This window comes from Rattus norvegicus, chromosome 4, assembly GCF_021556685.1.
Source record: "Rattus norvegicus strain SHRSP/BbbUtx chromosome 4, alternate assembly SHRSP_T2T, whole genome shotgun sequence".
Lineage (NCBI taxonomy): Eukaryota > Metazoa > Chordata > Mammalia > Rodentia > Muridae > Rattus > Rattus norvegicus.
The window spans coordinates 36,754,092-36,772,724 of NC_141537.1; the positions used below are offsets into that span (position 1 = coordinate 36,754,092).

The 18,633-nt window shown below is 38.2% G+C and overlaps 1 protein-coding gene and 1 pseudogene across 2 annotated transcripts in view; both read left to right on the forward strand.

Annotated features, from left to right (window-relative positions):
• Positions 1-10,313, forward strand: part of C1galt1 (core 1 synthase, glycoprotein-N-acetylgalactosamine 3-beta-galactosyltransferase, 1) — a 35,119-nt gene extending 24,806 nt beyond the window's left edge. For both annotated transcript variants that reach the window (NM_001398710.1, NM_022950.3), the window contains exons 3-4: positions 733-1,400; positions 5,612-10,313. In NM_001398710.1, coding sequence (NP_001385639.1) covers positions 733-1,400; positions 5,612-5,815 — 872 coding nt within the window. In that variant the 3' untranslated portion in view covers positions 5,816-10,313. The remainder of the gene's footprint in view (positions 1-732; positions 1,401-5,611) is intronic.
• A 3,626-nt stretch (positions 10,314-13,939) lies between these two features.
• On the forward strand, positions 13,940-14,061 carry LOC120102629 (small nucleolar RNA SNORA3/SNORA45 family; annotated as a pseudogene).
• Positions 14,062-18,633: the final 4,572 nt, after the last annotated feature.

The window sequence follows — 18,633 nt, forward strand, 5'->3', positions numbered from 1 at the left end:
CCTATTTCTTTACAAACTGATAGTTTACAGAAGCATTGTTCTAGAGAATCTCAGGAATCCAACCTCTACCCATTGCTCTGCTCTGTTTCTAACTGCTGGGTTTGCATTTTGGAATGAGGAATATAGTTTTGTCCAAGCACTCTGAAGTCTTCATTAACTCTTTTGCTTTGAACTTGAACTGATGTTATTGTGAAAGTCTTCAAGAACACCTTAGAGTATTTGTACAAATTTACAACAATTGGCTTCTGGGCTTCAAAAATAACGAATTGGACTTAGCAGCATGGTTTTCCTGATTTGTTTTCCTTTTTATTCTTCTGTCTTTTAGAAACATTTCACAACAGTGAAATTCCCAGGGATATTGGGAATTACTGCTTTCTTTGTAGTATTAAGTAGCAAGGAGAGACAGTGTAAGATAGGATGTGAAGCTGAATTGCGAGGTCTGAGGTGGGACCTTTAGCACACCTCAGTGCTAACAGATTTCCAGTGCTCTTGATACTTTGAGTCAGTTCAGGTAGTAAGCACTTAGGAGCTGGCGATGATTTAAAGATCTGTGGATAAGATTGACAGGAAATTAGAGTGTCAAGTCATATTAGCTTGTTCCCTTTTCTAAAAGTCATTAATGATGATGGGTAAATTGAGTCTTGGAAGTTATTTATAAAAAGTTTCGTTGGTGTGATTTATTTGGGCTTTACATCTGTGTAAAGGTAACTTGTAAAAATGTTTGTTTGATAGATGAGAACACAGACGTTGCTGAGAACCTCTATCAGAAAGTTAAAGTTCTTTGTTGGGTTATGACAAGCCCTCAAAATCTAGAGAAAAAGGCCAAACACGTCAAAGCTACATGGGCCCAGCGTTGTAATAAAGTGTTATTTATGAGTTCAGAAGAAAATAAAGACTTCCCTACTGTGGGGCTGGAAACCAAAGAAGGCAGAGAGCAACTGTACTGGAAAACAATTAAAGCGTTTCAGTACGTACATGACCATTACTTAGAAGATGCTGACTGGTTTATGAAAGCAGACGATGACACCTATGTCATACTGGACAATCTGAGATGGCTTCTATCAAAGTATAACCCTGAACAGCCCATTTACTTTGGGAGAAGATTTAAGCCCTATGTGAAGCAGGGATACATGAGTGGAGGAGCAGGATATGTCCTAAGCAAGGAAGCCTTGAGAAGATTTGTGGATGCATTTAAAACAGAAAAATGTACGCACAGTTCCTCCATTGAAGACTTGGCCCTGGGAAGGTGCATGGAGATTATAAAGGTAGAAGCTGGAGATTCCAGAGATCCCACTGGGAAGGAAACCTTCCACCCCTTTGTACCAGAACACCACTTAATCAAAGGCTATCTGCCAAAAACATTTTGGTACTGGAATTACAACTACTATCCTCCCGTAGAGGTAAGTCTAGAAGTTACTTGGGACTGACTTTTGTTTACCTGAAAATTAAAAAAAAAAGTTAATATGTATATGTTTCATTAGTACCAATGACTAGAGCTTGTTTTTTTTCCTTCTTTTTAATGTATAGCCTGACAGTTTAACAAAGCAGATGAGAACAGGGGCCCCAGCCAGTCATTTAGTAGCTATCAGTTGATACCTCTGTAGGCCAGCCACTAGCATACTGTCACAGACATAAAGAAGTTAATACAGTCAACTTAGAGTTTCTTTATGTTCTACATAAGGCGGCACAGGATAAATAAGCATATTATAAAGAAGTGACTAGAGTATAGCAGCTGCTCTAAACCAGTGGTCATGACTCTTTGGCAAACTTCTAACTGCAAAAATATTTACATTATGATTCATAACTAGCAAAATTACAGTTACGAATTAGCAACCAAAATAATTTTAGGCTTAGGGATCACCACAAATGTAGTAAAACTCTGCTAATTAAGGGTGAAATCCACCACTGACCAGATAGATAGACTCTGAGGCTCAGCACACAATGGTAGACGTCCTTCGTTAGTTGGACTTTCCTTCTCTGACCTTGTCTGGGGAATCCTAAGCTCCAACACATGCCTCTACCTGAGGAATGTTACTATAGCCTCAGGTAGATTATAGGATCAACTTCCTGTCTCCTGATACAAAACTGTTCAGGTAGCATCTGAGAATCCTGAAATGCTTCCCCATGGTAATGAGGCATTTTGGTACCCTATCCTGGATGTTTCTACCCACCTCCCAAACTTCATAAGACTTGAATCACCCAAAGTAAAATTGATATGACTCCCTCCAGCTGGTCCTGGTATGTTATTCACCATACATACTCACAGGACTTCCAAACTCCCCTCCACTCGTTCACCCTTCATCATCATCTCTGCTCCCTTTGCCCATGTGGACTGTGTCAGCCAAATGATCCATGAGGGCGGGGAGAACCACACCACAACATGAGGAACTGTATTAAAAAGTAGAGCATCAAGAAGGAGAACCATTGTTCTAAAGAAAACCAGTGAAACAGTGTGACTTGAGGTGGAGTAGGCTACCATGGTTTTGGTGATTAAGGAGGTGACATTGAATAAACTTTGGGTAAGGCCAGAAAGCTGTGTAAGATCTAGACAATGAGTTTTATAGTTATCAGGACAAAAATAAGGTTCAGAAAGACTAGATTCAACTACTGTTCTTCCATTTCGTAGTTGGATGATCTTAATGTGCAAGATCTGGCTTATCTTTGAGTCTCAGCTTCTCATTTGTAAAATGGATATGATCTGTCTCTCATCTACTTGTAATTACGGTGTAGTCTAGTCCAGGACAGTATTTAATGACAAGCTTGACTCTAGTTTGTATCTTAATGTACATTAAATCAGAACTGATATCTATGATCTGTCTCAAAAGTATACGTCTAACTTTCCCAAGTTTAAAACTATCGCCACATTTGCCTCAAATATTTTCAGAATAAAAGTATTGTAGACAGTCAAGGGCTGTGTGCCCTTGTATCTAGTTCTCTTATCTTTTTCCTCCAACCACCACTTCCAGGAATTAAATGTTATTCATTACCATTGCAAGCTTTTGTTTTCCCTACATGTTGACATGCGTATAAATAAGTCAGCATTGTTTTGCAGATTTTAAGATCAAATTATACCTTAGACATCTTACAAATTTCTATTTTTACACATTGAATTTTATTAACATTTATTTTATTTTTCTTGGATATTTTATGTACTTATATTTCAAATGTTATCCCTTTCCCCACCTCTCCCATATCCCCTCCCTCTTCCCCTGCTTCTATGAGGATATTCCCACTCCCACATCAACATCCTGGCATTCCATTACATTGGAGAAGCGAGCCTTCACAGGACCAAGGGTTTTTCCTCCTATTGACACTGGACAATGCCATCCTCTGCTATATATGTGGCTGGAGTCATGGGTCCCTCCATGTATACTCATTGGCTGGTGGTTTAGTCCCTGGGAGCCTTGATGGGGTCTGGTTGGTTGATATTGTTGTCTTCTTATGGGGTTGCAAATCCTTTCAGCTCCTTCAGTCCTTTCTGTAGCTCCTCCATTGTGGTCCCTTTGTTCAGTCCAATGGTTAGCTGCAACCATCCTCATCTGTATCAGTAAGGCTCTTGCAGAGCCTCTCAGGATACACCCATATCTGGCTCCTGTCAGCAAGCACTTCTTGGCATCACCAATAGTGACTGAGTTTGGTGGCTACATATGGGATGGATCCCCAGGTATGGAAATCTCTGGGTGACCTTTTCTTGAGTTCCTGCTTCACTCTTTGTCCCTGTATTTCCCACTGTGAGTATTTTGTTCTCCTTACTAAGAAGGACTGAAACATCCACATTTTGGTCTTCTTCTTGAGCTTCATATGATCTGTGAATTTCTTTTAGGTATTTGAAGCTTTTGGGCTAATATCTACTTAGCAGTGAGTGCATACCATCTGTGTTCTTTTGTGACTGGGTTCCCTCACTCAGGATCATATTTTCTAGGTCCATCCATTTGCCTAAGAATTTCATGTAGTCGATAGCTGAATAGTACTCCATTGTGTAAATGTACCACATTTTCTGTATCCATTCCTCTGTTGAAGGGCATCTGGATTCTTTCCAGCTTCTGGCTATTATAAATAAGGCTGCAATGAACATAGAGGAGCATGTGTCCTTGTTATACGTTGGAGCATTTTTTGGGTATATGCCCAGGAGTGGTATAGCTGGTGAGAAATTTGGTATAGTTGTAGTAGGTCTGCCTTTATATGTCACTTGACCATTTCCCCTTACTGCTTTTAATATTCCTTCTTTGCTTTGTGTATTTGGTGTTTTTACTATTATTTGACAGGAGGAATTTCTTTTCTGGTCCAATCTGTTTGGAGTTCTGTAGGCTTCTTGTATGCTCTTGGGCATCTCTTTCTTTAGGTAGAAAAGTTTTCTTCTATAATTTTGTTGAAGATATTTACTGGCCCTTTAAGTTGGGAATCTTTGCTCTCTTCTATACCTATTATTCTTACGTTTGGTCTTCTCATTGTGCCCTGAATTTCCTGGATGTTTTGGGTTAGGAGATTTTTGCTTTTTGTATTTTCTTTGACTATTGTGTCGATGTTTTCCATGGTATCTCTTACTCCTGAGATACGTTCTTCAATCTCTTGTATTCTGTTGGTGATGTTTGCATCTGTGTCTCCTGATTGCTTTCCTAGGTTTTCTATCTCCAAAGTTGTCTCTGTGATTTCTTTATTGTTTCTCTTTCCATTTTTAAATCCTGGATGGTGTAGTTCAATTCCTTTACCCGTTTGTTTGTGTTTTCCTGTAATTCTTTAAGGGATTTTTGTGTTTCCTCTTTAAGGGCTTCTACTTGTTTACCTGTGTTCTGTATTTCTGTAGGGTACTTATTTATGTCCTTGTTAAAGTCCTTTGGTCATCTTCATGAAACGTGATTTTAAATCCAAACCTTGCATTTCCTGTGTGTTGGCATATCCAGTATTTGCTTTGGTCGGAGAACTGGGTTCTGATGATGCCAAGTAATCTTGGTTTCTCTTGCTTAGGTTCTTGTGCTTGCCTCTTGCCATCTGCTTATCTCTGATGTTAGTTGGCCTTGCTGTCTCTGACTGGAGCTTGTCCTTCCTTTGAGCCTTTGATCTTAGGAGTGAGAGGGCTCCTGGGAGACCAGGTCTCTCAGGGCAGGTTTTAGGTCCTAGAGCTGTGCCCAAGCCTCACCTTGGATGCAGATGGAGACTGGAAGGATCCTGTCCTAGGCCGCCCTGCGACTCCTGAGCCTAGAGTGCTCCTGGTGTATTTCTCCTTGGACAGTCAGTGAAGAAAAAGTGGGGTTCCACCTGTGGGCTGTGTGCTTAGGAGGGAGAGCGCTCCTGGAAGAGAAGCAGATTTTGTGTTCAAGGGCTGTAGGACAGCCCTGGCTCTGGGTGCAGGAAATCAAAATTTTTCATGGTTGAGCAATAAAGAATATATATAAGAAAATACAGCTCCAGTTGCTGTTGCTTTGGCGGCTGCAGGTTTGGTTTAAATACCTAGGACCTGAAAGAACTATTGGCTTCTTACACCATCTCATGGGTTAGATACCTCGGCCTTCTCCTCAAGCTTCGATGGCTTCGTATTTTAAAACTAGTGTGAATATGCGAAATGTGGGCTGTGTGCCACTCATTAACAATGTCCCCTTCTGTTGTTTTTTAGGGTCCTGGTTGCTGTTCTGATATTGCAGTTTCTTTTCACTATGTTGATTCTACAACTATGTATGAATTAGAATACCTCGTTTATCATCTTCGTCCATATGGTTATTTATATAGATATCAACCTGCCTTACCTGAGAATATACTAAAAGAAATTAATCAAGTAAACAAAAAGGAAGATACAAAAATAAAATTAGGCAACCCCTGAAAGCAGACCAGGAGTGGACTGTGGTCAAATGGTCTACATTGCACTGAAGGACTCCTGCCTTTGTGACAGAACACTGAAATCCCAGTGAGGAACTCATCTGAAGTGGACATTCCGTATAGAAAGTTTTCAAATGGATGACTATAAACTGAAGCATTTAAAGAGCTGTGAAGTTTGCTAAAATGTGTTTTGATACAGTAATATATAAATATAAATAAATCTATATGAAGAATTTGTGTTTTTAAATGGTGACAGAAGAGCTAGAAAGACTGACTGTTCCTGACAGTGTATGTGGTTTTCCACTAAAGTTGGTTAGTTTGTAGTCACCTTCTGTACCACACAAGTTAGAACACACTGCTGAACAGATCTGCCTTAAAAAAGAAAGAAATACTATTGCTCAGTATTGTTTCTCAGCTAATATGTATATGCTACAAACCAGCCTTCCAATTGCTGGATGAAAACTTATAATTGGCAATGTTTCCGCAAGAAAAAATAGAGTAAAAATGGCACTTACCCCAAAGTGCACTAATGAACCACATTTCTGATAATTATGGGCCTTGACTGCATTCCATACTTAGTTCTCTATATAATCAGTCTTACACCAAGTCCCCATTGTCTCTTTTTGAAATGTTTGACTCTTGAATACCATTTTCATTATTAATACTTATTTACTCAAAGCATTGGCAGCATTCTGTAAAATAATGCATTTTTAAATATTTTGTTCCCAGATTCATCCATTGTTAATTGTAGGTAACAGTTGAATTTAATGCTGCTTGGACAAACTTTTCTTGTATTGGCACCACGCTCAGGAACTATTGATTATTTAGAAGTCTTTCCCAACTACATAATTGTTTCTTCTATTTTCACCCTGTGGAGATGAGACTTGTTTGTGCCTTTCATAACTTGTTTAAAGCACTTTTAAAATTAATTTTTATGTCTGATGTGACAGGTAACACCGTCAAAAATTTTTAATTGCAGCTTTTGGCCAGAATAAATCTAAAACATGAGCAAGTAAAGGGTACTTAGAGAAGCTAAAACGTCGAGTGCTTTGTTTAGAAATCCGGACATATTTCCTGCTGACTTCTGATTTGGGGATAGGTCCTGCCAGCAGTAACTCCGTCAGAGCGAGCAGAGTCAGCCCCGTTCAGTCTGCTGTCAGGTAGTCTGTACCACTCCAGATTGACTGGCTGCTTAAAGAGCTTCCGACAGGATAGAACCTTAACTTTTTTGTGTCATCATCAACACTGAATGTAGAGCAGAATATTTTACAGATTTCCTATAAGATTGTTTTTAACTGTTAATGATTTACATTTCCTCATGCTAATTTTGCCTGATCAATACACCACTGAGTCTATATCTTGGCTAAATAATAAATATAATTTATACTTATGGTGCCAAAATCATAACCTTTATAGGTGATCTGCTTGGCAGGATATGTATTTCATTGGCTAGTTATGGATTACGCTGTCCCTGTAATGAAACTACAAAGTCCAACTTACAGATTTAATTTGGTTTACGTTGTTCTTATGGTGGTGCCATCTACCAGTATCCTACTTTCTAGTCTGCTTTTTGCACAGCTCTTTACCATGGTTTGGATATGAATTTGTCTGTATTCCATATGGGCTACTCTTCTTTACTAGCAGAGTAAATGATTTATCATAATCATCCAAAATTCTTAACATTCATTCATAGCAAGTGAACGCTGCAATGAATCCTGGGCTGCAAAGCCAGGCAGCCTGGCTTTTAAGTTCCTCCTCCATCACTATTTATGTAACCTTGAACAATTACTTAATTTCTCTGTGCCTCCATTTCCTCATCTATAGATTAGGGATAATGATACTACCTACCTCACAGGATTTTAATGAGGATCATATAAATGAATATACATAAAGTTATTAGAACACTGGCTCAGAAAAGGGCATGACTTTTAAGTATACAGTTTTATTCTGTTACCTTGGAGTGTAAGTAATTTGATTTAGATGGATGAAATTATCAACTGAGATCTGAAGAAATGGTTTGCACATTTCTTACAATATGTAATATGTAGTATTCATCTAGTACCTGCTGTGTGCCAGATGCTGGTCTTATTCTGTATGTTTGTGTTAATCCTTATAATTGGGTGTTAGTCCCATACTATAGGTGAGGAGACTGAGGCTCAAAGAATTCAAGTAATGTTTCCACTGTCACAAAGCTAGTAAGTGAGAAGGCTGGGATCTGTAATCAAAACCTGTGTGTTGTTTGTATTATGTTAGCCTTAGGGTTAGTCACATGAGTATGTGGAATAATTACACACACATACACGTATGAATAGTACGTAACTTCTGGAACTTTTGGCCAGCAATAGTAAACATTGGTCAGACAGCTAAATGGGCATGCTGATTGTTAAATTGTGATTCTCGTACTCTAGCTATAAGTTTGTCGAGATGAACATCTCAAGGTTTGATTTTTAGCATGGGGCCCTAGAGTATGCATTCTTACCAGATGACTTCTAGTGAGAATTATTAAAGTAGCACTGCCGAGAGCTTGTTGGAGCTTGTTCTTCTCTTCACCCCAGCTCAGACCTAAGTCAGTTTGGTTTGAAAAAGCTCTGAAGGTTTATTTTACTAATCCTATGTTGAGAACCATTGCCTGTTTACCTACACGATTTTGGTGCAAATAGTCTTTGGAACACACTCAGGATTTCTGCCCAGGAGAGAGGCATTTTTCAAAGACTCTGAAATATGTGTTAAATCAGTGTAGTCCAGGATCATACTATATTAAAAAAATCTTATAAAGTTTAATGGGTCCATGCATCATTGGTTTTGGCAAAATTCTTCCCTTCACTCTAATTGTTATTACCAGGACCTTAAAAAAAATCTATAATTCTACAAGTTTAGTCATTTCACACTGAGTAGAAAGGGTTCAGTGAGTACTAATATGTACATATGAATTCATTAAAACATATGTAAATGAATATCATGAAAAAAATGTCCACTAGTTACTGAAATTTCCAATAGAAATAGAAAAATGCTACTTTATAATATGCCAAGTATTTTCTGCTAATTTATATTGTCAGTATAAGTAAGTTTTGTCACTTTCAAAACCTATGTACCTATCCTGTGATCTAATGAAGCAAAAAAAAAAAAATTCTCCCAAATATTTGATAGAGCACATAAAACAAGATTTTATGGTGAAATGATTAATTCACTATCTTTTAGATAAAGATCTCTGTCACATGAATAATTGATTGTAGTGTGGTTTCAAGAAGACATAAGACTTTTAGTAAAGTCTTATGTTATCTATTAATAATATGCTTGTGTTTTTCTAGTGAGCAGCTCATAGATACGAAGCAGGTTTTTACCCCAGAGTTTTGGCTGTTTGAACATATCTAAATTTCACAGATCAGTTTGTTACTACAAAAGGATTCAAAAATAAATCACTGACCAGTTCATACTATGTCTTGAATATGGTAATTGGGTTTGAGCATTACAGTGTTTGCTAACTGGTTGTGTTCATAGTTGTTTTTTGAGGTTTGCTTTGTTTTTTGTTTTGTTTTTACACTCTTAGCCTGTCAAACTGTATTGCTAGATTGAGGCCCTGTTATACTTGAAAGACATCTGCACTTGGTTTGTCAGATCCTACCTAGCTTTGTTCTTGCACTTTCAGTTTCATTCTGTTTTTGATAGTTCCTTCATGCTTAACTTCTAGTTACTTGGAGTAGTTGATTTGGGTGATCAGAATGTTTATCCTTTAAGATAGTTTTATACCTAGCACAGGTTTCCCATGAGACTAAAAGTCCAACAATAGTCTGCTGACTCTCAGGCTATTTGCCCTAATTGAACTTGTACAACCTAAAACAATTCTACATCTATAATTAAGAAAGCAAAGTTATTTACCCCCCCTCTTAAAAGCAAAAGGCAAACACATTGCCTTCGTTTCTATTGTTTTGTATTAGGACTTAAAGAAACATCATGAGAAATATGGGAGACAAGCTGTGGTATATTTTACACTAATGTAACCTCTTGATTAAAAATGATTTACAGTTCTATATCAGCTGTATTGACATTTTAACACCAATGGAAGTGAGAACTTTGTACAGATTCTCTTTAGAGAAGCAACTGTAAAATCAGCATCAGAGTTGAATGTACTTCATTTCGACTCCCTTACCTCCTTTGAGTTTTCAGTTACATTAAAGTTTTCAGTTACATTAATTAAGTTTGAGTAACTTTGCAGGGCTCTATAAATTAATGATCTACATGAAGTGTATTATTAGAGGGAAACTAATCTTACTGCTAAGCAGTGTGTTGTATTATACAGTAAATGTTTGTGTTTGGGAATTTAAAAATTATTTAAAGTAGTAGTGTCAATGAAGGGTTTAAAAATGTCTGGTGACTTGCTTATTTTAAGTGATCACCATTAAGTCAGAAAAAATGTATTTTTAAATGTTTTTTAAAGTGCCTTTTGAGAATTTTTAAACAATTGATTCAAACAACTGCATAAAATAAACTACCATGTTCAAAAATTGCTTCATCTGCGTGTTGTTTAACTGCTGTAAGGGTTTGAGGGGATTTTCTCTATCAAAACCTTCTGTTTGTATAACTTTTCATAATTGTTCTAGAATATATGTTATATAAGGAAACAAAGTGTCCCACATGTGACTTACAATAATGCATATATAAAATTAGAATAGCTACTCATTACAGTCCTACAGAGAAGGCTAATAGGGAAAGAAGGGAGGGGGGATAATGAAAAACAAGGAAAGGGAAGAAAGATTGCTGTCCTGTTTGTTATTTTTATCTTTTCCATAAACTGAGGAATCTGTTTATTCAATAAGCATCAGCTAGAAATATAGTAGCAAGCAGGACTCACTGTCATCCAGTTTGTCATTCTAGAGCCAGGAAATTCATTAGTAGAGTGAACATTTACCAAGGGAAGTGATATTAGGAAAATAAAGCCCTATGAAACAGCAATTTTCTGAACAGTGCGTCAGAGAGCTCTGAGAAGGTAACTTTGACCAGAATGATGGACATTTTGTGAATTTCTGAAGCCATTCATGCCTCTGAAGTTCATTGTTCTTGGTATATAAAAACAGGCTACTTTATTTGCTTAAGCATGCTTTGGGCACATATATGAACTCACTGAAATTTGATGATAGGCTGGGATATTTGGTGTTTGTAGTCTCAATTCATCTGGTGCTCAGGTCTGGTAATGTTAGATTTATCTGGTATATTTAGGATATAAATCAAAATTGACTCAGTATTTTTCCTAGGCAATTGACACAAATGAGCAAGTTAACTCATAAAGTGTGTCAATTGGCTTCTAGTTTCAGAGGGATAGAGTCCATCGTGGTACCAGGCTATCTAGATAACCCTTTCTTGCTCCCATAAATGCTTGCCTAAAACTAGGCTCAGGACTCTACCCTCTTGCTGTGTCAAGGTTGGCAGGGAACCCAAACTCAAGTTTGAATAAAGAGACCCTAATGTGATTGCATCAGATTTGGCTCCTTGGTGGTCTTTTGGGGGTTCAAAGTTTCCTGGTACAATAGAAACAGAGAGAGCTCTAGGAATCTTGCAGGAGTCTTGAAATTTCAGAACCCACTCCCAGTGACATACTTCCAACAAGGCCACATCTTCTTAATCCTTCACTAACATTTCCATCAACTGGGTCAAAAGCTTCAAACATACAAGCTATGAGGGCCATTCTCTTTCAAACCACCAAAAATGTGGGTATAGTTTTAATGATTCCATTTCTCATTAAAACTCTCACCTTTTTTATGGTGAATATAAACAGCTTTCTCAGTGAGGTGAAAGTATGTGCTTAGAATAATTAGTCACAGAGATGACTTCTGGCTTATAAAATAACTTTTAGAAACTGCTTGCCCAGTTGAATTTCTCTGCCCTTTGCCTTTTGGTTTCTGCTCTGTCAAACCTCACAGCCTATTTCCACTTTCACTCACACCATTGTTGTCTTCTCATTGCTAATATTCTTTATAACTTACTTCCACATTTGGAAAAACTGTTTTGAAATTATACCTTATTGGATAGTTAAAAGAGAAATTCAGTTCTCAGTTAATCTTAGCCATTTCCTATATGTTACTGAAAGAAGATGACTGAAAATACATGTTAACATGACCTAGAATTTTTCTTCCCTACACAAATGTTTCTAAAACCTAAGCTAGTAAAATTTCTGTATGTAAACTCATACTACCCAGTGAGATAAACTTAATTTACAACTACAATCGATACTATCTTCTTTGGCAAAACTGGCACTTGAGATTTGGACTGGCACTGTCTTAGCCTATAATGTCTTAGTAACATAATCAGACATGTTTTCCCACTTGTTTTGAAACAATGAGACTGAATATCTTCCGGTCTGCTGGAGGGGAGGTTCACACCATTGTGGAAAATAGTGCTTAGCGTTCTTAACAGGTGTCTCAGGAAGGTGACACTTCTTGGCACGCTGACAACCATTTTTGGCAAACAAAACTTCAAACCCTGTTATTTTGAGAAGCAATTGTTTCCCAGCTGAGATGAAACATGACTTGCTCCTTCAGATAGAGGGTAGGAAGGTAACAAAAGACCTGAGGTTGTCTCCTGGGTATTACAAATGGCATTTTAACTGATTTAATCCCAGGTGGATTGAGGAATATAGAGGCAAGGCATTGGGAAGGGATATGTGAAATTACCCAAAAGAAGCAGATTCAGAATCTTGTATTAGCCTAAAGTAAGTGGTCTTTAGGAGCTACGTATCCGTTAAATTGGTTCAGATTTTTTTTTTAACTAGGGTATTGTCATCTCTTTGAGATGCTTGGACCTCTAACATTATGGAGCAACTTAGGTTTAATCTTAGAGTATTTGGAGAACTGGCAAACAATCAGAAAAGAATACGTATTTCACAGAGTAAAACATCTCTTGGTATAAAGGACAGAAATAAGTGTATTAATTCACCTCAGTTGAGAGAAAAACACCTTTGTAGACAAAAGTTGTTTCAGTACAGTATTAAAATAGCCCACCACACCAAAGTTCATTGCTCTATCACTTCATTTTATTTTCACTGTAGGTTGAGACTAGAGCCTGCCACCTATAAGTCCTGCCATTGAACTATATCCCCAAACCATCTCTCCTTAAAATTTTGAGATGGGCTCTCCCTATGTTGAGCAGGAGGCAAGTGAGAAATATAAAATTGTAGTCTAGACAGAGTGTGAATTTGTCTCCTGTCCTAGTCTCCTAAGTAGCTAGAATTATAAGCTTATGTCACCAGGCCCAGCTCTGTTACCACCTCTTGAATTTCAGTGTATTTTAAGATTTTGTGGTCCCCAACAGCCTGATCATACCAATATCCCTTTATTGTTTACTGATACATACTAACCAAATATTTAATAGCACACATTCAGCTTCCAGTCAAACATTTTAACAAGTACTTGAGTACCTATTTCAAGTAAAGCACAGAGCTATATAATAGGTAAATGAATTTTTTGATGGTCTCAGAGATCTCACTTTTTATGAGGTATAAAGTGAAAATAACTTAAAGGTAGTTAAATACACTAGGTTATAGATATCAAGGTGGTGAGTGTGCTGGCTACTTTACACTATATTATTCTGTTGAGTGAATAATCATAATCTTGGCAGTAGTTATAACCTGTTTATAGTTGAAGTAATTTATCCAAGTCTATATGAATGACAGAGCAGTATCAACATTTCAACACGTCAATAAAATAGGTCAGTTATCACTACTATGTACTGTAAGGTTAAAAAAGGAAGAGCAGAAAAATAACTCTTAGCCAGTTGAGCGTGTTTTGTTTTATTTCTTTCTGGTAAGTTCTATGCAATGACTGTGCCCATTTTTATTGTCTGGGTTTTAGTAAATGAATCTGATCTCTTCCATATAGCCATAAGGATCAATAGTCATAAGAAGTTTCTTTCTTCTCAGCCATATTCTGTGTTTTGATATGACATTGGTACATTAGTACTTGGAAAGTCAGCACACGGGGTTGGGGATTTAGCTCAGTGGTAGAGCGCTTGCCTAGCAAGCACAAGGCCCTGGGTTCAGTCCCCAGCTCCGGGGGGGGGGTGGGGAAAGGAAAGTCAGCATACAGGATCTAAACCAACTAATAAAATATTCCATCAAAATTTCACCCTTGCTATTTCACTAGAGTCACAGCCTGGTACAGCATATGTCCTGGTGAATAGAATTCTCTGAGAGAATCTGCTGGTCTTGGTACACTGGAAGGGACACCCAGTGCCTTGTTAGTGACCAGTGCAGAAAAATGTCCTACTTCACCTATCAGTGCATACTTACTTTCTTCTAAATCCTTTAAAAATAAAATAAATTTACTCTCAGTTGTGGAGTTTAGTCATGGCTTCAGTTTTGTCTCTCACAGATGATCTTACCGAATAGTTTGTAACTCCTCCTGACTCCTCCTGGGGTGATCTTTTTAACCCAGATTTTACAGCCTGACATGCCTAAAATAAGGTGTTTTCTAGATGACCACAGAATGCGGAAGAAAAAGTTTGTATGAGTATTACAAACAGTTGAGCAGAAGCCCACAAGTTCGGGTGACCTAAGAATGCAATGAAGTTAGTGATTGGTCATCGACACATTTGAGCTCTTCATCCAATAATAGTAGAACATCTTGGAAATTCATTGAGAGACAAGAGCTTTCCAGTGGCGATAGTCTTATCTATTGGAGTTCCTCAGTTGGAAATGAGACTTAGTAAAGAATCTCTGGGACCAGAACTGAGTGCTTTCTTTGCTAACTGGGAAGCACTTATGAACAGGGAACTGAAAGAACAAGATGCTGCATCGGAAAGACAGAAACAGAATATAAGTAAGGCCCTTGAGCAGCATCCCCGGAGCCCCTCTTGCCCATACCCAGCCATAAATGTGACGACTCTGTGAAAACTCTCCTTCTGTGGCACTCAGTGCTTTTTATACCATAACCTCACAACACCAAGAAAGCGTGAGCTTACAAACTAGCCTGACTCTGGATGCCCAGAGAGGGGAATTCTGATTCTCTGGCTTACCCAACATTCCATCCAAGCTGTCAAGACTGGGAAGTGAAGTCTATCTAAGAAATGCTTTTTCTTAAAACATTTTCAATGCTTCCCTCTCCTTTGTGTCAGAAGGGTATAAGTCAAGAAATTAGCCACCATCTCAAAAGTAAATTGTGTTACCATTTACATATTCCCTGGCAGTCCCCCTTCCCCCCCGCCACCCATGGGTCAGTAAATCTATTTAGTAAATTTTGAGGTCAATAAATTTTTTTAAAAAAATTAGACATTAAGGTTCAAGAATTCAAATTCAAATTCAAACAATAGAACTCTAAATTTTATTATCTAAAACTAGTTTCAGAATCTATTATGCATCAATAACAGAACAGTAGACCAGTAGCCTAAATGTATAGTTAACACTATTTTACTATATTATACATATATTTAAAATAGAGTTCTTGAGAACCTGCCGGTTGATCTAGAGCGCAGATAGCCCAAGATCTAACAAACAGATTCAAGTCACATATGTGGAGGGAAGGAATGGACAGAGGGCTAACAGACGCCTTTAGAGTTCTCCCTAACACTCTCCCAAGGAGAGCCATACTGGATCCCAAACTTAAAGGCAAGCGCGAAGAGTAAGGGGGCATGGTGATGAAAACTGGTTGATGATACCCATTTAAAACGAGGAGTGGACAAAAGATGAAGGGTGTGTGCTGGTTGTCCCATTATTTCAATACAAAATTAAAATAGCAGAACATAATTGTAAGTCTTGATTTTTAAAAAAAAAAATTGAGATAATTGAAGATGGAGAAGAAGGCCCTAATTGCTTTGAAGTTTCAGAAGTTAGAAATTTTGTGAAATATATCTTTCAAGAAACAGAAAGAGAATATGCTAAATAAATGGTCATAAAATTACCAAAATAGCCACAAATGTAAGCCTCTTAACTATTAAAATGCAAACATGAAGCTAACAGGCCATGGGGCAAAGGATAACACATTTAAAAGGGAAAGAGTAAGTTGACGACAGAATTCAGACATACGTAAAGGTACACATACACACATGTGAGCCCCTCCCCCACACATAAATGTATTAGGATTAGAAGCAGATTAATTGGCATGTTATGTTCTGCAGTTTTTGTTTTGTTTTGTTTTTAATTATGTTTTGAGAGCAAAGACTGCTTAAGAGGAGAAAGGAGCTCCTGGCCCTCAGTCACGGGTGCTATAGCTGCCTGTGGTGGAGGACAGCTGTAGACGTTTTTTTAAAATGTATTTATTCACTTTACATTGAAGTATCAGGACCCCCCCTCCTCATAGCACCCTCTTACCCAGATCCTCCCCCATCCCCTCCCCCATTCAGTCCCCTCCCCCATTTACTTCTGATATCTATTTTATTTCCCCTTCTGAGAAGGATTCAACCATCCTCCCTTGGGCCCTCCTGGTTGTTTGGCTCCGTTGGTTCTGTTGATTACAGCCTGGTTATCCTGTACTGTATAGCTAATATCCACTTATCATGAGTATATACCATGCATGCATGCGTCCTTTTGGGTCTGGATTTCCTCACTCAGGATGCTATTTTCTAGTTCCATCCTGGAGTATTTAACTATGGCTCTCAAAATGAGATAATTCTGATGTCCTTCCAAAGAGGAGAGAAGGACAGTCGTCACATAGAGAGGAACAGGGAAAGCCACATGAGCACAGAGTCGAGAGTGAAGATAAGCTCCCACAAGCCAAGGAATGCAAGGAGCCACTAGATGCCAGAGGAGAAGGGATTCCATCGAGAACGTTTGGAGACAGTGTGACCATGCCAGCACATTAATTTCGCGTTTTCGAATTCCAGAACTATGAGCAAACAAATTTCTGTTGTTTTAGGTCTTCGAGTTTGTGGTTAGTTTTACAGCAGTTGAAAATAAATAGAGCTTATTGCAAAAGGTCTGGAAAGCAGCCATTAAAGGGTTCAGTTGGAGGCATGACTCCCAAGCTCTAGGGAATGATGAAGAACATGCTGTACAGTGGCTGCCCTTCCTGGCTGACTCTGCAGCCCAGAAACCCCACTTTGCTGACTCTTAGACATGTGTCCTTCCAGAATCCATTCTCTCTTCAGATGTTCTCTTCAGTATTGCACTGCTTTCTTCCGCAGACTTCCCTTGTCACTACTCAGAGAAAAACCAATTAAGTGATTAGCGTTTAAATTATATAGTGAGAATGTTGTGTCCTGTGTGGGCAGGGTTTGGATACCTTCTTTTCCATTTTGTATGATAAATAATGTGAAATATACATACATGTATATGAGTAGAAATAAACTATGAGACCCTGTCACTCTAAAGAAAGTTTTGAGGCTAATGTGTAATCCCTACTTTATTCTCTTCCAAATATATGGAGTTGTCTAGCCCAAACATCTTCTTTATGACTGCAGGGATCCCTCAAACAGGTTTTCTACTTCAAAATATGTAGAATTGAGCTTCCACACACCCACCACCAGGCAAAAACCATTATATTTATATTAAAAGAATATAGAGCAGAAAAAAAGGAAGATTAAGACCCTCTAGCTGAGGCACTCTCTAGACACAAGGCTTGGGGGTATCTAGCTGGTACTGACCTGGGAGCCTCCTTCCTGGGGTCTGTCTTCCTCAGCACCAACAGTGCTATTCAAGGTGCCAAAGATAAAAGACAATCAGTAGACTTACCCAGCTCTTAAGCCTGTGAACCACAACAATGTCCAGTTAGGTAAGATATCCCCAGTGGAGTTAATAACGATGCTTGTTTCCTGAGGGGAACCAACATCTAAGTTCTAATAGAACTTAGAAGTGCTCAATACAGTTCATGCCTGGTACTGTAACCTAGATAGGTTTGCCAAGTCCAAGTGTTCAGCCCTAAAACCATGTGACTAGGTCACCACAAAAGGGACTCAGTAGGTTTTATACATATGTAATAGTAATTAGAGAAGAAAATGTCATGAATCCCAAGGCAGTGGAGAACCAGGGGAATGGATAGAAACCCTACCCAGGGTTGGAGAATTCATGGATCTTAGAGAAGAAACTACCACCATTTTCTTTTCAATCAATAAAACACCTGACTATGCTATACACATTCGGTAAGAATAGCCTTCAATGTTCGTCAAAACAGCTTCTTTTTATAGGAGAAGGCTGCTACAGAATTCCACAGCTAGTCAGAATGCAGAGAATAACTGAGTGTAAGTTACCTAACCCCAATTTGTATATCTACAATACAACCCCTAGACCTAAAGCTTAGAAAACATGGTCGGGGTAGGGACAGAGAGATCGTAAGAACCAAAAGAACCAGGAAGCCTGCTGCAAGATAGTGTCTTCTAGATACGACAGAGAACTTGCACCTATGAATTACAACGATATGGCCACCTAAATAAAACCTGATCACTGATTATGTCAGTCAGTGTACTGACTAGAATGGAGAAACTTCACAAGGCCCCACTCCTATGGGCAGACAGTGGATGCCAAGAGAGGGAGAACCAGTCTTTTCTAGGGATGAGTCCCCTGACAGGTTTGCCAGTTTCAAGTGCTCAGCCCTAAAAATAGCCAACACAGCATGGATTCGGTAGGTTTTATACGCATGTAACAGTAGTTAGAGAAAAAGAGGTTATGAATCCTAGGGCAGTGGAGGGGGAAGGGGAATCATGTAAATTCAGTGTAGTTACGAAAGGAAATCTCAGAAAAACAAATCTCATGTTTCCATCCATTACTCATGCATATATGATTTTGTATGTTTATATTTTTCTTTCTCTCTTCTAAACTTAGGAAATTTAGGAGAAGATTTTAGAAAGTGGCTCCTTATTTCTTTCAAATTGTTTTATTAGTCTTTCAAAATTTATTTGAAAACA